We start from the raw sequence: 24,829 nt of genomic DNA on the forward strand, positions 1-24,829 counted from the left end.
GGCTAAGGATGCATTCATATTTCTATTTCCAAATCCTAAGACTTGAGCTCCTGAATAGATTTCCCCAGTTGTGGTTGACTTGATTTCTTGTTGTGGCTGAGGATGCATTCAATATGGTGTTGGAATCTGAAGAACCAGCAGAAAACATCTTAATCAGAGAAACTTTGTTTGTTCAGAGGATGGATCATGAGCAATTGAGGATGCATTCAATCTGAAGAACCAGCAAAAACATGTTAATTGGAGCAACTTTGTTTGTTCAGAGGATGGATCATGAGGAATTGAGGATGCTTTCAATATGAAGAACCAGCAAAAACATGTTAATCAGAGCAACTTTGTTTGTTGAAAGGATGGATCATGATGATGACCTACCGAAATGGATCGACGCATTTTATCCGTGATTGCCGGTACGAGGCTTTCGGTGTTTGTTCATGACACTAAAAAATGTCAGAAGCATATCTTAGCATGCCAACAAGAATTACCCCAACCATGTGGAAGGAGACAAAATAAATCACAAGCTTAGCTCTCATTTTGATCCTCGGAAAATGAAACCAAATTCAGTGAGTTCGATCGTATAGAAAAGAAATGTGGCTGTACAAATGCAATGGAAATCCGAGTTCAAAACAAAGAAAGTTGTGTTCTTTAGAATAGCTAAAATCAAAGAAGAATTCACTGCTTAATGATGCAAACTTCACGTTGGAGAATGAAAGATATGGCTCTCCAAACGTTGTAATTCCCAAATCAAAGATGTTTTCAGCCATTTCTGCTGATTGAGAGGGAACTGTGGATGGCATCAGCCTCAGAGCAGCAAAAGAGAAGGTGATTTCTTTATCGTTGTTGGACAAGTAAACGCACGTAGGAATTCTATAGTTTGCTTGTTGAGGGAGCTTAGCAGCACAGCGGGATCAAAGAGGAAACCGAAGACTGCCTCCTCATTTCATATCAGGAAAAGAAAAATGAAAGTTGCTTGAATATTATTATATATATACATTATGAGGTTGATATGTGGGTGACGAAAGTGGTGACACAAAAGAAGATCTACACAAGCTTTTGGTGATGGCTTTAAGGTGGATCCCAGTGGGAGGGTGAGATATGCTGCTGAATGATTGATTACATCTCAAATGGTTGATAAATGGTTGGCACAGCTAACATGAAAATGACTGAATAGTTCACATATCTTTTCAAGGAGTGGTCAGTGGTGGGTGACACATTGCTTGATCCACATGCTAAACTCCTCATGACTATACTGGTCTAACACACAATAGATTAGTTGTTTCAGATGTTCATGGTGATTGATGTGCACAAAACTCTTTCCAATGGCATTCTTGAGTTGCAGAATTTTTTTCTTGAAGGATTTATAACTGGTAGAGATGAATGCATTGGCCGGTGATAAGTTCGTTTCCTCAAATTTAAAAAAAAAAAAAATTCCTCCACTCTTCATAATGTTTCATCATTCTGATTTATCTTGGCCTTTTGAGAGTTGATGGTCATCTAATATGATAGAGAAAATTAAAGAATTGCTTCATGGTTTTGATGTTTATGAGGTGGAAATAAGATAGTTGGCAGCACCATTTCTTGGTGGAAGAAGACAGCTTGTAACAAGGAAGCAACAGCAATGTGGATGTTTCATGTTTACCACTGAAAAATGAGATAAACACTTAGTTTTGCTTTTGTTATTGTGGCAGTACACTGCAAAGATGATGATGCAGCATCACAGCAGTGTATTCTAATCTGACCTATGCATCTCAGAAACCAAACACTGACTGCACTACAACTTGCAGAATATGACTGCAGAGCAAACTTAAATCGGATTTCTTAAGGCAGTATTATTGGTTTTACTTGGCAAGATGAAGTAGTTACCCTAGTAAAGATCTGATGGAGAGAATAGCATGAGATCAGTTTGTCTCTTCATCAAACTACTGATTCATTCTGAGCAGAAGAAAAAAGGTTCAGATGTAGATCAATCAGAATTTGGACATTCTGATCCAACTGCTACAGAATCTTAGACTGAAAAGGAAATCATTAACCAGAACTCTGCTATTCTTGATTCTTTCTCAGTCACTTACAGAGTTTGAGCTGAACAATTATGATGGTGGGGTGGGGTGGGGTTTCTCATGCTGATACAATATAAAATGCCTCTAACTACTGATGCATGCAGGCATAAGAACACCAAGCCGTGAAGGCACTTGCAGCACTTCATACGGCAACAAAAACAAGTGCAAGTTGATCAGCCTGCAAAGATAATTCTCTGTGGGTAAAAACCTGACAATGGATCTCCCAGCTTGCTTAAACCACTAACTTGCTCTGGTTAATTAGGTCAGTTTGCTCTCTAACCGAGATTTAGAATTCCTTGTAACACACAATGAACATCCACTTTCACTTGAATCACCCATTACAACACTTCAAAGAATGTTGTTCTCGCCTTCCGATCCGACTCAAATGCTCTTAGTGATTTAGAAACTCGAAGAAAAAGATGTTCAGCATCATTACAGCAGCACTGTTATCGACTAATTACTTGTGTTATTTTAATTACTTCTGTTCTCCTTGCCAAATCAGACATTTCCTGATCATTTAATTCAGTTCTTGATCCCAAATCAAATGCAGAGTGAGTGCCGTGTCAAACAGAGGGAAACAAGTGTATGAATCTTCCTCGGCATTGCCTTGCAGAATCCACTGCCTTCTTTGACTTCTAACCCTTGTCAAGTGGCATGGCGAACCTAATCCTCAGCTACTCTCCTGCAGAGGTGTCATCACAAGCAGTCCTCGGTATTCCTTCAATCTCCAAATGAGAACCCTGATTACGTGATCAGAAGATGCATGCATGGAGATATTAAAAGAACGTGAATTCCACAGTATATATCCTTCTCTTCAGAAATATACATCGATTGGTAAGCCAAGCCAGCGATATTTAATGTCGGTGTTGTCGGCTGTTTGCTTTGCGTTTACTTCTCTGTATCATCGGGTTTGTCCTATATATTCTCAGACAACCCAAGAGACTGCTTGGTATTGTAGCAGCAATGGCGAGGTCTCCTAGTCACGAGGAGATGGGCAGCGTGAAGAAGGGGCCATGGACACCGGAGGAGGACAGGAAGCTCATTGATTACGTGCAGAAGCATGGGCGGGGGCACTGGCATCGCATCCCCAAGCTGGCCGGCCTGAACCGCTGCGGCAAGAGCTGCAGGCTCCGGTGGACCAATTACCTCCGACCTGATATCAAGAGAGGCAAGTTCACCGAGGAAGAGGAGCAGCTCATCGTCCACCTCCACTCCCTTCTCGGAAACAAGTATGAATTCCCATCTTCTTCTTCATTAGCTTCACATATTGGCTGTGTGAGAAGATGTAACCGAGCACGATTGTTCGTCGAAGGTGGTCGTCGATCGCGACGAAGTTACCTGGAAGGACGGACAACGAGATCAAGAACTACTGGAACACGCACCTGAGGAAGAAGCTCATGCGAATGGGGATCGATCCGGTGACCCATAGGCCGACAACGGATCTCAGCCTGCTGACGAGCCTCTCGAGTTTGCTCTCCGCTGGTAATCTTGGCTATACGACGAGCCACTTGGAAACCGCTCTCAAGCTACAGGCAGAAGCTGCACTCCTGGTGCAGAGCCTGATTCAAGCCCTGACAAGCAGCTCCACTTCAAACATGGACCTGATGAACCTCTTCGGATCACCTTCTCACACAAACTACAAAGCCGGTGACGGCTGCCTCGGCGGCTCATTCAACCTTCAGAATTCAGCTTCGGTGATCCCTTACTGGAACAAGGACTCACAACCTGTTCCGGACTCCAGCTTCTGTATGGATGAAGGAGGGGTTACAGCTTGGAGTGCTTCGAGAACAGAAGAGCGTCAGAGCGCCAGTTCATCGCCAGCTTCAAATTCTACTCCGCTCTTCGCTTCAGCCTCTTCCGAGGCAGAGAATGTTGACCTGCTCAAGCTAAGTGATAGTACATACGCGAATTCGTTGTCCTTCACACCATTTGAGGCTTGGGAAAACCTAAACTTGGATAGCCTCATCAGTGATCTTGGCTGGAAAGAAATACAAGAGTAAGCATTTTAATCTTCTCTTTCCACATTAATTTCTACCTACACGCAATGGATATATTGACAAGTTTTCTTTGTGTGTTTGCAGCCAAATGCCATGGCCTAATGCATAAACTTCAACTTGTTTGATAGGTTTTGAGGTATCATTTTTTGATGTAAAGCCTTGCTATACATAAGCACAGTTTTCTCTTCCCACTCAAAATGTATAGAAGACTAGAGATGCTATACATGATCTTCTTTTAACAAATCTCTGGTTTGGTGGAGCTGAAAGGAGAAAGTAGGATTGTGCAGCTGAAAGCTTGGGACATTTGATGAACTCGATAATAGTTGGTTGGGTTGGAGATTGCTAATTTATTGAGAAGATAGATTTGAAGGTTTGACCTTGATTAAAGAGACAAGTCATCCAGAGCACCAAAGAGACAAGCATTAGAGTTACAGAGCTCCAAAATATTTGGATTAATGTTTTAGTTCACCAGATAGTCTTAAACTGAAATCTCAGAGATCAAGGAACAAAATGAGGTGCCTTTTCTTATCCAAAAGTCTGTGGGAATTGTTCAGTGACCATATGATTCCTTATATTATATTCGAATATAAAAAAAATCAAATATGCAGCCATATTAAAAATTTAAAATCTGATCATTTGATATATCAAAGCAAATCTGAGTTTTACCTCTTTCCATGAAAGAAAAGTTGCTATGGGGAATCTTTAGAGCATCACAACAAACAGAAAGAACGGTTGAAGTGGCTGGCAGCAGAAGTCAAAGAAGGGCCAAAAAAGGACTCATCATATTGACCATCTCACAGCTACAAACTTCCATAAAGCCAATAGTAGGAAGCTTCGTCAAATCTGATTGTGTGGTAATGTCTTCGGTAGATTCTAATGCTGACATTGTTTCCGGCCACAAACTCCATGGGAGAACAGAAGATGCAAACAAGCTGGCTACAGAAGTGTCTTTAGTCACAGACTCTTCGTGGGCACATGGAGCAGAGGATTTGTAGCAGGGAGCAAATGCAATGACTCAAACTTGCTGTGATCTAGTTAGTATATTAAAGCTTCTGAAAGAGAGAATAGAAGACAAATATTATGCACAGTATGCAGCTTTGTAAGTACTCTTAGCCACAGCACAGTAACAAGTTATTTCACTTGTGCCTAACATATAACCACGAAGTTATCACTAAAAATTTGGTGTTTATGCTGTACCTAAACAATTCCAGTGGTAGCACAATCAAGATGTGTCAAATGGTAGACATAAAGAAAAATTAGAGGATTAACATATCGTAACAGCAGACAGAGTCACTAATCAGCATGAAGTGAATGATAAGAAAATTTTAGCTCACATGTAATAAAAATAGTTCGGCATTATAAAATAATTACATTGAGTTCATTGGATATGTGATGGGTTTAAAAGATATACCGTTTCTCTATAAGCGCAAAGGAAAATGTAGTACAATTCTCCTCAACTAAAATCTGGCAATGGAACTGAAGATACCCTTAAAATCTTTATGTTCGTTACAGGATTTCAGACAAGCACTTGATGAAGCATCAGAAAATCCAAGTGATACTGAAGCATCGAAGAAGCACGATATGTAGTATGTGAGACTCAATGTGATACACTACCTGCGATTGAGCTCCTATTTCTACTTATGGGTTTTATGGCTGCCCTTCTTCAGCAGAGTCCCAAACTTATGTAGAAAAGGCTTCTTCTTCTTTTGCTCCTGGTTCTTGGTGGGTGAGGTTGTTCCATAGTCCATGCTCTCTGTCATGCTATTTATCTGATCAAAGCTACCACTGTCCAACTTCGAATCTGCATCGTCATCTATTGATTCTGCTTCATAGTCCTTTTCTGATGCTAAACCTTTTGACACGATATCCATGGGATCTTCCTCTTCCTCATTTTGGTTTCCTTTCTTGTTCTCTACATTTGGCTTTTGGTCATCCGAGTGATAATTTAGTACCCATTCACGACTATTTATTTCCTGAGGCATGTTCGGCAGTACGTCATATTCTTTTTCACTCTTTGAAAGCCTAATCTTTTCTTCAGTTTTCTTGGCTGTGGCCTCCTCAAGCAGCAAAGACAAATCTTTGATTTTCTGCAGGGCAGTTGTTTCCCTGACCCGAAGATCATCATTTTCTTGAGTGATACTCTGCAGTTCATTCTCCTTGTCCAACAACCTTTCCTTTAGCCGCAAAGTCTCAGCCTTTGCTTCTTCTGCTGCTTCATAAGCTGCAGTGGCTGCAGATTCAGCTTGTTTCAACTTGCTTAACATCTCAACGCTATCTGCCTTTGCTGCCTGTGCTTCTTGCTCTGCTAGTTTGAGCGAGTCAACAAACTTTGCCATTTCCATCTTGAGGGAAGAAAGTTCATCTTCTGATTTTTTGATGGCATTAATAAAGTGTAGCTCCTTTGTGTCCCACTCGGTGCTCAAATTGCTGGCTTCTGTTTCAAAATTTTCGACACTTTTCTTGAGGCAAACTATCTCATATCTTGCCTCATCTAGCATGACCTCATACCTCTCTTCAGTGTTCTTGATAGCTGAATTCAATTGCTCTATTTGCACCTGGGCATCTTCAATTTCAGCTTGCTTTGCCAAAAGCCTTTCTTGATTTTCCCTGGCTTCAGTAGACATTTCATGCAATGCTGAAGCTAAACCTTCCATTGCTTTCTTAACCTTTTCTGCTTCATCTCTACTAGTATTAAGTTCGTGAACGAGTTTGTTTTTCTCTTCCAACAGTCTCTCGATATCTGAAGCAGCAATCTTGTCCTTGTCGAGCACCTGCAACTTCTCCTCCTCCAGTTTCTTAACCTCAGATTTTAACAGTTCAACTGTCTTTCTGAGGCTTACTGTCTCTTCCTGTGTTAAATCAAGCTTCCTATCTGATTCCTTGAGATCATTTTTGTACTTAGCTACCTCAATTTCCATGGATTCTATTTTTCCTTGAAGAGCAGCAATCTCAGTTTCAGCATTTTGCAGTAAAGTGGCATACTCTTCCATTTTTTTCCTCGTGATATCAAGAGATTCAGTTGCAGACTTCTCAGATTGGTTGACTTCCTTAAGTCTAGATTCGAATGATGCCACATCCTTTTTCAACTCCTCAACTTGCTCACAAGCATCTGATTCAGCCTTTCTCGCATCAGTCACTTCCATTTGTAACTGTTCAACTAATGATTCCATCTTGGGTAGTTTCTCTTCAGCTGTCTTTGCTCTTTCAAGTTCGAGCTCCAAACAATTCATTTCCACATTCAACTTCTTAATCATTTCTGCTGCTTCTGTATTCATATTATCCAGATTGGAATCAAGCAAGGATTTTAAATGGATCACTTCTCTGGACAAGGCCTCCACCTTCTCTCCATTCACTTCAGAAATCTTCTTTGCATCATCAGCTTCGCTCAGCGCAGTGTTCTTCACACTGTTGGCACTAGCTAACTCAAGTTTCACTTTCTGGAGTTCCTGAGTCACAGAAAGCAGTGTCGAAGCATCCAAAGCATGCTGATTTCGGATGCTTTCAAGTTCTTTTTGATGCTCTGCGTCCCTCTTTTGTGCGCCTTCAATGCCTGCTTGCTCCAATTCATCAGCCCGGAATTTCTCAATCTCCAAGATCTCCTCGGTCATCTTCTTAGCAACAATTGCGGCTTCGAGTTTCTCATTCATCTCACTGGCCAATCTCTTAGCTTCATTCAACTCCTCGAAAGTCTGGGTCTTCTCCTGCTCGGCTGAAGCCAACCGCTCTCTTGCTCTCTTCAAATCCTCCTCAATGGCATCCAACTTTGCTTGCAGCTCTGAGCCTTTTGAAGTTCGATTTGATTTCTACAACCAAAAATCATGATCTTAAAAAGATTCACAGAAAGAAGACCTGGACTTAACATGTAAATTTTGTTTGTGTTCTTACCTCAGGAGTTGTACTGTTCTTAATCGGCGGCTTGGACTCCGCCGACTTGGGTGACCGCTCAAGCAAAGAGCGTGACTTCGGCACAGGAGAAGATGGCTTTGCCACAGACGGAGATACTTTTGGCACAGGAGAAGATGGCTTTTGTGCCGGAGAAGGGGAACCAGAGTCCGACTTGGTGGATCCATTTCTACTAGGTACCTTGCTGACCTTGGGGGTTGCCGATGTAGTCTTGCCGTTCGAAGCCTCGGATAGGCCGGATCTGCGCTAGGTCAGATTTACCAAAGCTTTCTTTCATCCAGACTATAAAACCACTACATAAAGGAAAGCAATGCAAGATATCCCCGATACAGATCATCCTAAAAAGTGTATGAATCTATCGCATAAATCAGTAGCTATCTTAGGAGCCACAGCTAAATCAGTCAACAAATGTCATATTCAGCGAACTCGGGAACCTAATAGCATTGCATACATCACTACTATGTTGCCCAAATGTAGAAATGCAATAGCGAACCATAAAAGAAGAATCTTGATGCTCAAGCCCATGTAATATCCAGCAAAACATGGCCTAAAGATCCACGTTTAGATCAGACAAATCAGCAAACAGCATCCAATCTAACAAGAGTCGGTCAGATTGCAGCATGTGTAGGTACCGCTTTACCTACGCTAAAAAATGCATCTTGATCACAGCATCAATGGTCCGGTTTTCAGAAGAGAAAGCATTTCAAGAACAAGAACAAAAAAAAAAAAAACCATACTGAAAACAAACCCAAAGCAAATCGTACCAAAAAACCCCTAAGAAACTAGGAAAGGCGGCAGCTTGGTGAAGTAGAGGAGAAGAAGAGAAGGAAGCTCTCACAGATCTGGTGAGAAAAGGATGCTTACTTGGCTTTGGCGGGCAACATAGTAGTTAGTGGCTTAGGGAGATGCAAGTGAGACGCTACCAATGGGAGCTGCCGGAGAGCTCAGGGTAAAGGGCGGAAGGAGGACGCGGTGGATGCCGTGCCGCACACCACCACAAAAGGAAAATGGAAAAGAGTGAGGTGGTAGAGAAGAAGGCCGAGAGGAAGTAATGAGGCGAGTAATAGTTTCATTAGGTGTCAGATCAACAGTCCCATTTCCCCACCACCCCACCCCCCACCCCACCTCACAAGAAGCACACATCGCTCCCCATCTTTTTCTTTCTCTATTTCCGAGGTCGTAAATCGTAAGAAGAGTCCCGTAATAACTCTCTTTTTCTCAAGACACTGCTGCCGAGAGAGAGGTAGTCCTCAATATAGTAGCTAGAGTTTTGATTTTTTCTTTCTGTCTCCAATCCGACAAAGATCGAAGTTATAAAAGGAGACATTTGAGATGATGTGATCACACTTTTTTTTTTTTTCTATCATGAGTAAGCTGTGTTTTGCCACTTTCCTGAGGATATTTAAAGGCACTTGCAGTCTGCAACCAAGAGAGAGAGAGAGAGAGAGAGAGAGGGTAATTTAGTAGCTGAAAACATAAGAGAGTGGTGGTGGCCAGTGGGTGTGCTGGATTTTGTTTGTGACGTCCCACTCAGGTAGATGCCGCTGTCCGGTTACCCCAACAGGCCCCTTCGTTGGCTTCTCGGCCTCGTGTTTGTTTCTGGGGCAGGTATTAAATGGATCAGATGAGGAGGGTTGGGGTTGGGGGTGGGAGAAAGACCTTAGGGAACTTACTTGAATGAAAAGCTAAAACAATTAGTCTCATCGACTTGTTTCAGCTAATAAGCTCGTTGGCATAAAAAGTGATGATGCTGGTGGCTTGAAAGCACATTTCTGGGGTTGTTAGAAAACAGGTCGATCACGCAAAAGTAAAATAAAAGGTAATCCTGTGCATATTGGACTCCCGGACAACCCTACGAAGCATCTAAACGACTGTCTCCCCCCCCCCCCATGGAGATTACAGAGCGCTGACGTCGGTTGAGATGATCCAAGTGATGTGGGTAAAAAGAAAGGGGGAGGAAGGAGGACATGGCCGAGACAAAGGGAGGCCAGCAACAGGATAGCTCGCACATGGATATGGATGTGATCCGCTTTGCCATCTCTTTCCTACATGTGTTTTCCTTGGGTCTCCAGCTCACCCCTGGACCTGCTGCTCATGCTTCGTGGGATCCACTTAGGGAAGTTTCATGGATATTTGGCAGTAGCAATTTGTAGGTGTAATCGGCTGGTGCCATTTGGAGTTGCCACTGAGATTAGAGAGTACGATGGATGACCTGATTGATGATTGGTCTAATGAAGCAGCACATGAGATCGACGAATATAATATCCAAATCATAATTTTGACTCGTAAACCAATCATCATATTGTATCTTAAATTTCCAGTCCATTTATGTTATTATATAGAGTCAGTCTATTCACATGTATAAGCGTCGTAAATGATTTACTTCTTTGCGAGTGAACTGACCTGCCACCGTAAGATGACTTGCGGAGAAGTAATTCTGTAGAGGATCAAAAGGATTAATAAAAAGACCTTTCATCGACCATTTCTATGTTGTCTCCAGTTTGGCTGATGAGATCAAAGGAACCTCAAGGACAGACCACAGACCAATGAACGTGTCAGAAGATACGATTTGATGAGAGTATGATTAAATTAGAGTTCCATGTACATGCATCGAAAAACTTGTCATAAGCAGCATTATCACCAGTAATACGATTGTCTCAAAAGATAAAATATTGTAAGAGCAGAAATGACACATGATTAAGAATGCTTTAGAGCTTACAAAACATTAGAGGAAAGGACATGAGAAACGCCTTGTATTTCTTTCTATTTTCTCCTGTCTGTTGCCCTTTCGTGATGTGATCAACCCGTGGTCTCGTATTCACTAGGATTCTGATTTCATTCTACAATCTAAGCATCCTAAAATTTGAACAAAATCAACATCGAGATGTGGCATCGATCTGAAAAAGTGAATTCTAAATCTACACTAGTATATACAAGTTGAAAGAATAACATAAAGATTACCTCTTGGCGTTTAGTATCAAAAGATACTGATCGAAAAAAAAAAAAAAAAGTATGAAAAGTAATGTCACAACAATGAACCTCGAGGAATATGTACCCAACTCCACTAAACCCCATTAGAATATAATCCACACAACATATTCTACAAACTCCACATAATATAATCCATTATCACCGTACGGAACCTACAAGGAAACCGAGCATTAGAGTTCTGCCATGTAACAAACACTAGCCAGACCGATACCACAACCGTACCATACTACATTAAAAATTCATCCAACTTAGATCAATGCATGTCATCTTACACATGTATCATCAATAAACACAGCCTCATTCAACATTGAATGCCACATTCTGCATGGCAATCCAAAAAGCAATGTCATCAGGACCAAGAAACTGATTCAAGCATGAAAGCCCCAGAGCATGTGGAACACAGAATTTTACCAAAGGAAATCATATACATAATGGAGATGACGATGAATCCATCAGTTGTCAAAAAGTGTATTTTAATAAAATACATTATGAACTCAATCCATCAGTACCTTCAAAGGGACATAAATGGCACATCATAAAAAGATAAAATTAACATTGCACCAGAAAATGAAACTGTACATTGCACCAGAAAATATGAAATAACATACAAGGACAATTGATGAGACCGCTTTTGGGGTTCGAATTGGTAACACCACTGCTCTAGTGCAATACATTTTGCAGATTAGAGTGCAAGCCACAACTCAAGGTAATTAATATTTTTGAAACATCAATATGCCTTAATCTCATTGTTGACACCCAAAAGATTCTTTTAAGCCTGAACGTTTGCCTTGTTCCCTGCCAGAATGAGGGAGATTTCCAACCCTCGGCTGAATGCTTGATTAAATAGAAGCCGAGACTGGAAGGTAGACACAAATGGGAACCATGATAGAAATGCTACAGGAGCAAAGATAACCATGCCCATCCCAGCATCATACATTCGAGCAATTTCACGAACAGAGTCCCATAATCCCAGAGTTCGGACTAGGCCTTTCCATGCAATAGCCAGCTGCCAAGCAGAGGAGACATAAGTGGTAGAGGCAAATTTATTGATGCAAGAAAGCTGCAATATATAAATGAATCTATGACAGTTAGCAATTCACAATGGCCTCAGATGCCCCTTCCTAGCCGCAGCTCTCAGCATTGCCCTAGTGCTGGGTGAGCTGCCTATGACCTATGCAACAGATTACTAACCATTTGAAACTACACGGGTTCCAATAGTAATGCGAAGTTAATCGAGCAAATGGCCTTCAAGAGTACAACAACATTTCAGCAACTACTATTCTTTAAGCTTGCACTGAACATGTAATTTCTCAGACAAGAATTTGTTCCAGATAGTGCAAATTCAGTCTAACATATCTCATTTGGACACAAATAAACACATAATGAAGAATAAAAAAAACAAGAAAAAGAATTGCAAAAGAAAACAAGATTGACATGTTAAACAAAAAGATGAAAAAAAAGAAAAGTCAACCAAATGGAGAACAAAATGTTACCAAAGGAGTGAACAATGCTAATATTTCTGCCTCAGATACCCATATCTAGCACAAATGATTATCAACTCCAATTTTTCTCGTATAGGGGAAGATGGCAACTAAAAAACTCCATTATACGCTCAGTATGTAAAACTTGATTTGCTCAAGGTCTGCTCAGATTCCTCAGATATTAAGTCATCATACATGAGAGAATTAATCATGAGTGGCTCATTCTACAACTATTAACTACAGAATCTACACAATTTCAGTACTGCCCTGAGATAACTCTCATTTGAGGTTGCAGGAAAGTTCCAAGCTGTTTGTATATAGTTCATCTCACCTATTTATAAATAACTTTGTCCCGTTCTTTCTATACCATAAATGATTTGCAATTTAATTCAACCTACACCAAAATAAGATGCTTCCCATAATTACAGATGAAAGTTGATAGGATCATACTTCAAGATCTTGATGCTCAAACTGAGCTACTTACACTACCACATATTGGTGTTTTATCCCAGGTCTACAATCCAAAGGCAGAAAGGTAGAGGGTGAAACTTGGTGCTATAGCAAAATTGATACTTTGCAACTTGGGAGACCAAGGTTCAAGTTTCAGAAAAAGCTTCTTTGCTTTGAAAAGACAAGATACATATGTTGACCCACCCTAGACCCCCCACACAAGTGGAAGCTATATGTGCTAGACTCTATTAGTTAATAACGGAACTTGAATAATCAACATGAAGTAAGATAAAAATTATTATTTTTCTCATAATTAGCAGGAACCCTCCATGCATGTTGGAACCAGTGATTTAAAAAGCGCTAGGCGCCAAGGTCCAAAAATGCCCTAGCACTCGTCCGACCGAAACGAGACACTAAAATATAAAAATATATAATATAATTAATAAATATAATTATTTAAATAAAAATATGATATTAAATTAAGAAAATCTTGTAAAATCACAATATCACATTAACAAAAAGTCTCAAAATTCAAAACAATAACAATAATTTCAAATAATAAAAATTAACAGTATTAAAATTAAAATAATATATTATTAATCTAATAAATAAAAAATACTGTTACTAATATACAGTTAACATTATACTATTAATATACTGTTAACAGTATACTATCGAGTTGATTTGAGAAGTGTAAGAGTAAGACAACAACAGCAAGCAACGGCAACAATGGCAAGCAGCGACAGCAGCGGCAAGCAGTGATAGTGGCAACGGTAGCGATAGCAGCGTGCAGCGGTAGCGAGAGCGCAACATAAGAGTAAGACTGATGCTGCTAACTGAGAGCAGCAGCAATGATAGCAACGAGCAACGACAACGGGAGCAACGGCGAGCAGCGATAGTGGCAACGAAGAGCAGCGACAGCGGAGAGGAAATGTTGTCGACAGAATCGCGAGCAGGGTTAGGGTTGGGGAAGCCGAGAGAGGGATGCTAGGAGGCTGATATCGGTGCTTTAGTTGGTTCGATTGAACCAACTAAAGCACGAGGGTTGCCTGGTTTAACCCGAGCGCTCGCCCGAAGCGCCCGAAGCGCCTGGGCTTGGGCGAGCGCCCAGGTGGTGCCTCTTTGAAGTGCGCCACCTGGACATGAAGCGAGGTGCTCGGGCCTCGCCTTGCCTCGCCCGAGCGCTTATTGAAATCGCTGGTTGGAACTGCAGCCACTACCTAATTTCAATTGAAGATACATTCGTCTTGGATATCTATGATATCCTATATAGAACCATAGGTCCTAGATAATTATGGTAACCTATACCTAACCACAGTAAAAAAAAATTTCATCTTCAATGATTATTGTACCCCATACAGAATACTGAAATTGAGGATCCAATACTTTCAACTGTGTTTTCTAGATATAAGCCAAATGAAGACAAATAAATCTGTGGGCATTCCTGCACTGCAAGCTACCATGAAAAGCCCAAATCAAGATAACACTGAACAATTAATAAGAAACAAAGAGTTCATAGCTTTCACTTCTTCTACCATTATTATTAAATTAATCAGATGCATAGACAAGTGCTACCCACTGAAATCAAAATATCTAATCAGCACAGCAAGTAGACAAGTGCTGCTCTTATACACAACAAACCCAAAAGAAAAAAACCAACTGATATGAACCCTCAAGAATAATGGAGCAAACTAAGTAGTATTCCCTTAACTAGTAACACAACCCAAAACATTCCATGTTCTCGGTAACTATGATCCTTCAAATAAGCATTAAAAACTTGAGAGTAACAGATTTCGAAATTAAGGTGGATTAGACCAGACACCAATATAACCTCAGTGGCAAGTCCAATTTGATTATTACAAACAGAGATTAAGATTTAATAAACTGACCCAATGTTTTGAGAGAGCCTAGTGACATAGCAACAGCTGAAATGCATCTTCAGTAGAAAGTTAGAATAAGAGGAAAATAAACAGAATCATGAACACAGATAGAAAAAGGTCAAGGGCCACCAAACTAAAGAAAGTTTAATACACAGATGGGAAAACAGAATAACATAGCTCAGTCTCAGACACTTTGGCAGCCCAAAACCTTCTCAAGCGAAAGAACTCTGCTACTACTCTTACTGATATTGAGCTTCTTGAAATAAAGGACTCCATATAAAATATACCTAGTTTCAAAATTTTGGAGTCTGACAAAATCCTAAACAAACACCTGTTATAGTTTGAAACTTAAATCCTAATGTTAAAATAATCCACTGATTCCAATATATTCAGATAGGAGTCATATGCATTAGTAACACTCAAAATAACAAAACTAAAAATGGATGCACAACAAAAGGTCCTTTTCGCTGGAACCTAGTGCTTGCTAAAATCACATAAAAAAGACTTCTTGAGAGGCAAAGTATTAAACACAAATGCATATGCTATACAGGCAAAAATCATGATACAAAATTGGTGATCAATTTAGACTTACACACAATATGGCCCAGCCAGTTGGTATAATTGCCAGCACACATGCAAACAAATCAGGAATTGTCAGATTTGTCAAGGCAACAACTAGAACAAGTCCGGCAATGAGTCCTATAGCAGCGATTCCTTGCGTCAATCGCATCATCAGCTGAATCTGTGTCTTTTTTGGACTAACGGTAAAAACCTGCAAGGCAAAATAAGAACCATAATGCAATGCAACTTAATTCTTCACTTTTAAAGCAGGCATGTTGTTCCTCACCTTGAATATCATGACGATTAGAAGCAGAACTACCCATGAAAAACCATAAATCTGGAAAGACAAGTTGGAACCATTCAGCACCAGAAAAAAGAGATATGGACTAAGTAACCATTTCAAATTCTGTTAAAAAATATTGATGATGGTGAATACAGATACCTTATCTTTTTGCAGATAATACCAGTACTTGCAAGCTAACTTTGGATTAAATTGTGCAAATGTTAAAACCCCTACCAAGGGCACACTTCGAGGGGCAAACAAGAGAATCATAGTTGATGACAGGAAACACAGCAAGTGTAGTAAACAAAACTATCAATCATGGTTTGCTAAACCAGCAGGTTCAGCTGGTATTTATTGGTCCAACCAGCACACACACACACGCACCCCTTTTAACTAGAGCTCAGCCAGACCTGACTCCTCACGACTCCTAGCAAGGTCTTCACCCACCACTGCTCATACGGTCGCCTCTTGCCACTGTCGATGTGCTCCACTCACTTTAGTATGCCTTCCCTCCTTCCTCCACCTCCTCCTCTTCCTTTCTTTTTCTTCCTCTTCCTTCTTCTTCCTCTCCTCCTCTCCCTCCCCCAATGGTATTACAGTATGTTGGACCTGTACCTGTTAGGCTATGGACCAGCACGGTAACCGAAACTGCACTCCTTGCTAATAATATTATGTCACACAAGCTGCTATAGTTTACAAGGGTTGCACAAGGTGAACATGCTGGCTTATACCAGATGGAATGTCCCATGTTAGCGCAGCATTGGTGTTGAGATACATGCTGTGCCAAGGGTGTGCTGACACACTTTGCCGGACATGACATTGACACCAGTGAGCAGAAACCCTGTGCTTTGCATGCCAGTGATGTCCTTTGGAAATTATGTAAAACAAAGTTGCTCGTTGAATCATTTTGAAGTATAATAAGCTAAAAAACAAAAGTGCAAAAGGATAAGTTTACAAGGTTAAGTTCTGGCTGAACTTTTTGCAAAAAGCAAAGGGTCATCCATTGACCCAATGTTCACAGTAAAATTAACATTAGTGTCATTAAGCTTACGTGACAGGTGATGTGTAGCTCAACAAAATATTTCATAATCGGTTGGTGAGATTCAGCCTGTTTGCATGCCCTAGTATCAATGAGTCTAGTTGTGGGATGGATGGAAACAGAGGTGCAATCCAAATACTGGATATATGAGCTAAAGTTGCCAAATTCAGAAGCCTATGTTGCAAGCATTTTTCAAATTTGTAAACGTATGAAGCATATGACCACCTTGGATGGCTCACATAGGCACTGGAACTTAGGCATTGCATCCTTAACTATGCTCGACAGAGATGCACATACATGCATTTGTTGTGAATGCAATATACTAGAAATCTACAGATAGACGCTACAATTGATTGCTAAGTGTGCAATAGCTTCCATAAGCTGGGATAATAATAAAAAAGACTTTTTTGAAAGCTAGTCAATGATGACCCTCCATGGATTCACCTATATAAGTCGTGGCTACCTTGCAAAAATAAGAGCTTGAATACCATTTGTAAATAAGCCAAGAAACATAACAGGTATATAAATACTGAAGGGACTAAAGAATCAAAAATGACAACTACTAATTCATCAACCAATATATTTCTGAAAAGTAGAAAACTAAGAGAGAAGGGATTTGTGAAATCTTCTAGGATGTTAATTGGTAAAAGTATTGGTGTTGGTTGAAGTTATCCAAAGTTAGCCACCTGATTTTTATTGTTGGCAATCATCCACTATAGTACTAGAGATTGGTGCCTAGTAACTACATTGGCCATCCAGCTACATTTGAAGGACATAAGCTAGGACCTAGAGGATATCCAACAAATGTCAGCTTCTCAAGAATTGTCATTCCATGGACAGGCAAATACTGATGCCTAAAGGCACCATACGTTTCAACCCCACTCTATCTGCAGATTCTAGTGCTGATCGACATGGGCCCGAGATTGACCTTTCTATACATCAGCAACAGTATTAAAGGTTGGCATGATGCATCACAATTCCTCTCTAGGACAATAAAAGCCAATTTATTCCAACTATCGCAACAATCCTTACTAATTCTACCCGTTGGCCTCCTGCCCTCGTGGAAGTTCCGTGTCAATCTGAGACAACCAAAACAGCAATTTTACCATCTCTACTCATTTGCCTCATTGCAAGTGTCTTTGACCATAAGTGAGCCTTCTTTTAACATGCTTGGAAACCACTGACATTGATGTGGCAGTCCGACACTTGCCAATGTAAGAGATTTATATGAAACTTGTGACTGTAATCTTATTCTAGTGCAAAATCAAGGAACAACATTTCTTCTTCCCACTTCATCGACTTGAAAAAGGTTCAACTTTATGCTTGGAAACAAGGAGAAATCTAGGAAGCAGAAGTCTATGTTCATCTCAACCTTCTTCCCAAGATAAGGGGAACAGGCAAGATAAAGGGCTCAATAAGTATTTATAGTTACTTTAATATAAACTATAAATAAATATTTAAGTATCCTGAACTTAACTAAACATATGGCTTTTTACATATCTCAGTGATGACAAAAGATCCATGTAGCCAATCCCAAATAATTGAGACTTATGGTTTTGTTGTTGTTGTATTCTCTCTTTATTTCACTTTGGCTTTCATACATTGAATATGGTATTTGTGCGGTTGATATATGATATCATGGATTGGACTTTTGGGGTTCTCAAATATCGGGCTCAATTGGGCTTTGACATTTTACTTTATAAGTATTTTGGAGTAAAGTTCACCCATCTTAGATACCTCAGCTTTCATTGTTGATACTTAGGTTTCAAATATTGTCTATAACAAACTACACCCCTCTTACCTTCGTGATATACCAATGTACTGACAATACAATAATCTTTAATATTTAGTTTCTTACAAGTGTACTATATCAAGGCAAAGTATACCATACCATTAGATACATATCACCTGGTAAGATTCTGTCAGACAATGACTCATTTGTTTGCATTTTCTCTGTATTTCGTTTGTGTTTCACACAATAAGTTTGCTATTTTATCTGTTGATATAGGATGGATTTAATTTTTGGGTTTCTCAGATATTGAGCTCAATTGGGCTTTCACTTTTTCTTACCTGAAGTCTTTTGGACTCAAATTCACCCAACTATCTTAGGTGCCTCAGCTTTCAATGTTGACAACTAGGTTTCAAATATTATTTACATCAACTACACCCTCATAACTTCCTGATATTACAATGTACCTAAAAATACAATAAGTTTAAATATTTTTTCTTACTAGTGTATTATCTGTAGACATAGCATACCATACCAATAGATACATATCAACCTGGTAAAATTCTACTATGGGTGCCAGTACCAGTACTAATATTTAAAACCTTATAAAAGATATCTTAATACCATGGAAAACTAGCATTTGACTATTAGTGCCACAGTTTATTATCAGATGTATATCCTAATTATGCAAATACAAGTACCTAATAATGCAAATAAAAGTATCTCTAATCTGAAAATTTTACATTTTTCTATCATCTACTAGTAATTATGGTTTCTTCCACCACAATTATGCCCAAATATTCAGCAGTAATAATCGAATAAATATGAAAACTATGAGTACTTATTTGAAGGTGGTGCATATGAGATAATTAAAAACATGAAGCAAGCAGTTCTATAAATCTGTACAAGACTGAAACAATACACACTATGAGAAAGTCATATTCTTAATTTGTTGATAAAGATAGCAGTAGAACCACTAATATAAAACTTCAATTGGTCCCAGCGATTGCTAATAGTCAAGTAGTTATGAGGATAAAACTTACGGCGAGTGAAGTATCAGCTCCAGTGAGATGCAGCTTGTAGACAATTCCATATTGAAATATGAAAAATCTGAGGCTCAAGATAGTCTCCAAGATCTTTCCTCTAAGTGTTTGGATGTGGCTCTACAGAACAAAATATCAGATACGCTAAGAAAAAATTTCCAAAATTTTCCCTCTATAATTGGATATGACTCTACACGACAAAATATATTACAAATTAAGAAAACATTTCCAAAATATTCCCTATAAGTATTTTGATATGACTCATAAACAAAATATAACTAAAATTAAGAAGATATTTAATCATGGTTAAAGAAATCTTTATAGGATAGTAAACATCATTCAATACTAAATTTTGACTTCTTAGCTCTCAGTACAAGATTGATAATCTGCAAGAACACATCAAAGCCAAAATCCTAAACAAACTACAAAACATGGATTAATTGAAATGCCATGTCCAACAAACTGCACTAGGTTTGAAGAACATAAATAATCTGAGATGAGGAGAGATGAACCGATAATTCAATCCAACAGAAATGTTTAACGAGTCATATATACAAACCAGACTTATTTCGTATCAACCAATTTGGTAATTTTGTTAACCAGTCAACTTAAGGAGTGGACCTTACTAGTCATGGTAAATAAATATACACTGTTCATCACTCACCATACCATTTGATCACACTATTAGAAGCAAGTAAAGCCATCAGCAATCAACGCCATCCATTGTCAGAAGACATGGAACAAGCGAATTTGACCCCACTAAGAGGACAGGATAAATAAATAGAGAAAAAAAGCCCATTAAATATTTACAACAAAAACAGCACTATCAACCTAATAAGACATGCTCCTTTAAGACAATGTCATCATTTAAAGGACACATGAAAAGGGCCAGAAGAGGCTCACTTTAAGCCAAATACTACCATACCAAAATCAACAAAACACAAGCACTGAAGTTTAAAGACCATCAAAAGAAAATACCAGAACAACAAAATAATATCTTTAGTAAGAGATATTTTAAGACCATTTAGTTTTTTAAAATAATTTATTCAAAAACAGCTAATGTTGCAAGACGAGCTGCAGCTCCAGTTCAATAATTAATTTTCTGAAAACCAAAGAGACAGGATATAAGATATAATCGAATATATTATATATTACATGATGAAGGAGATTAGAGGGTCCACATGATAAAGCACAAATGCATATTAAGCATTTCAAGAAAACTAAAAAAAATACCTGCTCTTCATCCCACCAAGATTCCCAGCTATTCTCTCCCTTAATCCCAACTCCACCTTTATACAGAAGCCAAGCAGTCCAATCATCAAAATCCTCGACAGTTCTGGTAATCAGATATCAAACAGTACCATTCATAAAAAACAAACATAGAAAACTCAACTTAAGAAAAAGGACTTTAAAAAATCAAGATACTTGCAAATTACAAAGTAATTGAAAATATCACATTTATAATTAATTTCATGAGAAACTTACTTCTGCCATTCAAATCCAGAAGGGTTGAAAATATATGGTGCAAATAGCCATGATATCACGAGGATCCAACTGCTGACAGTGAGAAGAATGAACGAAGATACACCATTTCTAGTATATCCATATGCAATGTAGACAATCAGAAGAAGTGCAACTTCAAGTCTGCAAAAATCAAAACCATTCATGTATATTAAGATAAAAGATTCCTCTGAAGCAAACAAAAGTACATCGAAGATTGGAAGATAATAGAACTTACGCCTTAACAAAGTGGCTTCTTGAATAAAGCCTGTAATTTTCAGCAAACTTGATATGACGAACAACAAAGCCTCTACCAGTTGCCTTGTACTGTTAAAATCAATGAGTATTATGCATTAAGAGAAGGCAGAATCACCACAAAAAGTTCAACAGGTAAGAGTACATACTTTGGCACCTCCATGAAGAATCGTTCTACCAAAATAGTGGGTTCTGGTTCCAAGAGAAAATGTAAAGAAAACTGCACAAAGCTGGAGTTGCATGGTAACAAAACTGAAGACAGCCTGCATGGTTTTCAACATGAATCAAAAAGTTCAACCAATATTAAAAAAGTCAGCATTCCGAATGGTCATAGATTCAAACTTGACAGTCTTCCAAGTTACTACAATCTGAAATTATTGGCCCATTACTTCAAACAAAATTATATTTTGTATCTTGAACACTATACTAAATGGCTGTGCATGTTATAATTCTTGTAGCCAATTCCTGAATTACTTAATGGGGAAGGTAACTGCTCCTTAATTATCTTTTATAATAAAATGAAGAGGCAACTAATGACAACAAGTTCTATAGAACAGTACTGCATAAGCAGACTAGGAACACTAAATCCACAAAATTTATTAAAATATTTTTCAAGAAGGGAAAAGAACTACAGAAATAGCCAGGCAGACCTTCATTAATCCAAGCTCCAATATAAAACCCATTATCATTGGTACTGCTGTAAAAACTCCAATTTGAACCAAGAACTGAGCATTTAGAGCAGCATCTAGTGCAGTGTTGCCCAACATCCTAGCCTTCGTTGATATTGCAGAATCTAGTCCAGATAGTGCCTAAAAAGTTTCAGACGACTTGATTTAGGGTAAACAAGGATTATAATATATAATTGACCAGTAAGAAAAAAAAACAAAATTTGTTTATGATAAAAAAAAAATTCACTAAAATATGTAAAAAAATGAAAAATTAAATTAATAATAAATCGTTTCTGTGTAACTCAATAAGATATACTTGATAATTGAGCCAGGAATTACCAGGTACACTCTTCCGTACAAGAAAATGTAAACAGTAAGAACAGTCATCTGCATAGAAAGAAGGGAAGTTCCATAGATCACAGTCCAAATAATTTCAAAAATTCATATAAGGCACACAGAAAGATAAAGGGAAAATTAGTACCATAGTACAAACATAATAACCAACTGTTGTGAAGAAGAAAGATAACATTCTAAAGAAGTCAAAAAGCTGCCCAAGTCGATAAACATCTCTACTCAACACTTGTTCTCCATTTCCACCAGCTACTTTACCCTCAAAAAGAGCAATTTGGTTCAACCCAACATCTCTGCCTTTTCCAACCTATTACAAGACAAAGTTTTCAGCAAACATGCCATTATAATTCACTGAAAGATAGCACAAGCAGAACCTGAATATATTCATGGTGTGTAATATTGCCCTGTCGCAATGTGGAATTGAACCCTGCAAGAAACCTTAAAACACTTAGGCATTCCAACAATAGGTTCAATGATAAACCATAGAATAAGACATCCTACTTGACAAACATCGTAATCAGTCATCAAAGAATCCATGTGATTGAATAATCTACTATTAAAATTTTACATTTTACAAAAATGTTATCACTTCAATAATGCATTATCCTTGTTCCTATATAATTTCTTGAATCAATTGGAAAACATTATTTATCTTCACTCATTTCAGATTTTCTTAATTTGCAAGTCAATGCTTTCATCTACATGTTTTCCTGGCCAAACACTTAGTCTAAACATTTACAAGCAGATGAATATTGTTTTAGAAAAATAAATTAATAGCACTGACTGCCTGGAGAGAATTTATTCATTTACTCTTACAAAATTGCTGTAGGATTCTCAAGAGAGGTTTAAGTATGCCAGTTGGAGATAAATCACCCATTACAAAACTGACCACATAACTCATTCTAGACAAGCTTAAATAAATTGGGATCAGCTATCTTAGTCTGAAAATGCCTATGAATTTAAGTAACAGTCTGGATAGATTTTTGGGGCTGAGACTGCCAAAAATCAAGCTAAACCATCGAATTATATCCCAGGCATTAATCTTTTAATTAAAAGAATATTTCCAACAATTTTTGGGTTTAGAACTGCTAATCACAATCCAGCATGGTCAAAAAACTAAAAATTTTCAAACACCAGAAACGACTCAAAATTAGTGAATCTGTCCGAAGTCCACTGCACCATGGTAAAGTGCCCGGAATCAGCGGTACATACTAGTCCGACAAGAGACCGGTATGTGGACCGTACTATAACGTGCGGTACACATTACATGATCCTGTATCGAGCGATACCAGATCTATACCAGTCGGAATAGTCGAAACCCAATCGTTCTGATCAGTAATGGTTAGATTTCGGCCGATACCGATCAAGGGCTAAGATTGCCAAGTTTCAAACAGTCTATTTGATCGTTTGAACGGGAGGAAAGGGTTTTTTTCCTCCCCCCGCCTCCTTCAACCCATTTCACTCTCTCAAACTCTTCAACTCTTTCAAACTCTTTCTCACTCGCATCTCTCTCTCATTCTCACAATTTCTCTCTTAAACTCAACAAAACTACGATTTGTAGATTAGATCAAATTTAGGAGGCTAATTTAGGAGGATTAATACTTAAATTAGATGATTGAATCAAATTTGAGGATTAACTAAACAAAATATTTTCACTCTCTAAAACTCACCCAAGATTCAAATCATGGAACTCGACGAGGTACTAATCAAGTTTATACATGGAAGGCGAAAGGAAAAGCAGTGGATGATTTTGAGCAGATGCAACAAAGCCGACACAACATATACATAGAACGGAGCTCATCATATTCACAGCCATCGTATTATGGAGAATTTACGACTAACAGCAGCACAGTGATGGTCATTCGTCTCTGAGCAATAGTACGGTGCTCGATCTTATGATACGAAATAGCAGATCAATGGCAAAAGTAAAAGTTATGATATTCTCCGTGCTCTGTACCAACAGATGCCACAATCATACTTGCCTCAGGAGCCACCTCGGACACATATGGTTTATGACAATTAGACTACAATCATCATCATATTGATGCACCAATGGCATATAATGTATCAGTATACTATGTCGTGAGAACAATTTCAAGATTGGATTCGACAAGCATATCAAATTAATATACATATACATAAAATCGAAGACCCCGATCCACCACCTATGGAGTCTCATCGTTCTTTTTGGTGAAAGAACGGGATATATCCATCGATTGATTACTAGATTTATTTGAATCTTAAAGTTTAATTTTTAAAAAAATAATCTAACAATTCAAATCATTTCTTTGTAAATAATTCAATATCAACGAAAGAACGACTCGGAACATACCGTAAAACTACTCAAAGCCTGAAAAATGTCATTATTCTTTACTAATGTAGATTATTTTTGTTAAAATTATACTAAATTTATATTTATTTTCAACTTAAAAATCCTAATCTATCTTTTTCTATTTTTCAAGAATTTTTGGATCATTTTTCGTGCCATTGGTACGTGTTGCCATATCGACATGCAATACGTTGATATAAATCGGTACATACCATACCAATGGCCGATCGGTACACCGATAAGGCAAACCTTGAATTTGTCAAAATTAAGACTTCTCAACAGAAAACAAAGAAACTGAAAGCTATAATAAACATCTTG

At 38.5% G+C, this 24,829-nt stretch overlaps 3 protein-coding genes across 3 annotated transcripts in view; 1 reads left to right on the top strand and 2 right to left on the bottom strand.

The window, feature by feature from the left end:
• Positions 1 to 80: 80 nt before the first annotated feature.
• Positions 81 to 4,291, top strand: LOC135597952 (transcription factor MYB93-like). Its single transcript, XM_065091465.1, has 4 exons — positions 81 to 2,885; positions 2,981 to 3,280; positions 3,364 to 4,047; positions 4,133 to 4,291. The coding sequence occupies exons 2-4, from the start codon at positions 3,015 to 3,017 to the stop codon at positions 4,155 to 4,157; spliced, it is 975 nt and encodes a 324-aa protein (XP_064947537.1). The 5' UTR covers positions 81 to 2,885; positions 2,981 to 3,014; the 3' UTR covers positions 4,158 to 4,291.
• A 1,150-nt stretch (positions 4,292 to 5,441) lies between these two features.
• LOC135597948 (WEB family protein At3g02930, chloroplastic-like) lies at positions 5,442 to 9,040 on the bottom strand. The gene is made up of 3 exons (XM_065091459.1): positions 8,816 to 9,040; positions 7,934 to 8,192; positions 5,442 to 7,851 (listed from the first exon to the last, which is right to left on the bottom strand). The coding sequence occupies exons 1-3, from the start codon at positions 8,833 to 8,835 to the stop codon at positions 5,683 to 5,685; spliced, it is 2,448 nt and encodes an 815-aa protein (XP_064947531.1). The 5' UTR covers positions 8,836 to 9,040; the 3' UTR covers positions 5,442 to 5,682.
• A 2,435-nt stretch (positions 9,041 to 11,475) lies between these two features.
• LOC103972167 (callose synthase 10) overlaps positions 11,476 to 24,829 on the bottom strand; it is a 61,099-nt gene continuing 47,745 nt past the window's right edge. Inside the window, exons 40-51 of the mRNA XM_009386389.3 lie at positions 22,557 to 22,609; positions 22,313 to 22,489; positions 22,171 to 22,218; positions 21,814 to 21,972; positions 21,313 to 21,426; positions 21,147 to 21,235; positions 20,894 to 21,052; positions 20,642 to 20,744; positions 19,409 to 19,528; positions 15,601 to 15,651; positions 15,346 to 15,525; positions 11,476 to 11,948 (exon numbers count right to left, since the gene is read on the bottom strand). Coding sequence (XP_009384664.1) covers positions 11,712 to 11,948; positions 15,346 to 15,525; positions 15,601 to 15,651; positions 19,409 to 19,528; positions 20,642 to 20,744; positions 20,894 to 21,052; positions 21,147 to 21,235; positions 21,313 to 21,426; positions 21,814 to 21,972; positions 22,171 to 22,218; positions 22,313 to 22,489; positions 22,557 to 22,609 — 1,490 coding nt within the window. The 3' untranslated portion in view covers positions 11,476 to 11,711. The remainder of the gene's footprint in view (positions 11,949 to 15,345; positions 15,526 to 15,600; positions 15,652 to 19,408; positions 19,529 to 20,641; positions 20,745 to 20,893; positions 21,053 to 21,146; positions 21,236 to 21,312; positions 21,427 to 21,813; positions 21,973 to 22,170; positions 22,219 to 22,312; positions 22,490 to 22,556; positions 22,610 to 24,829) is intronic.

Source organism: Musa acuminata, chromosome BXJ1-2 (genome assembly GCF_036884655.1).
Source record: "Musa acuminata AAA Group cultivar baxijiao chromosome BXJ1-2, Cavendish_Baxijiao_AAA, whole genome shotgun sequence".
NCBI classification, from domain to species: Eukaryota; Viridiplantae; Streptophyta; class Magnoliopsida; order Zingiberales; family Musaceae; genus Musa; species Musa acuminata.

Coding starts and splice junctions, on each gene's coding strand:
- LOC135597952 (XM_065091465.1), top strand. CDS start 3,015: ATGGCGAGGTCTCCTAGTCACGAGGAGATGGGCAGCGTGAAGAAGGGG. Junction 3,281..3,363: donor CACTCCCTTCTCGGAAACAA/GTATGAATTCCC, acceptor TGTTCGTCGAAG/GTGGTCGTCGATCGCGACGA. Junction 4,048..4,132: donor GGCTGGAAAGAAATACAAGA/GTAAGCATTTTA, acceptor GTGTGTTTGCAG/CCAAATGCCATGGCCTAATG.
- LOC135597948 (XM_065091459.1), bottom strand. CDS start 8,835: ATGTTGCCCGCCAAAGCCAA. Junction 8,193..8,815: donor ATGTTGCCCGCCAAAGCCAA/GTAAGCATCCTT, acceptor GACCTAGCGCAG/ATCCGGCCTATCCGAGGCTT. Junction 7,852..7,933: donor AGAACAGTACAACTCCTGAG/GTAAGAACACAA, acceptor TTTTGGTTGTAG/AAATCAAATCGAACTTCAAA.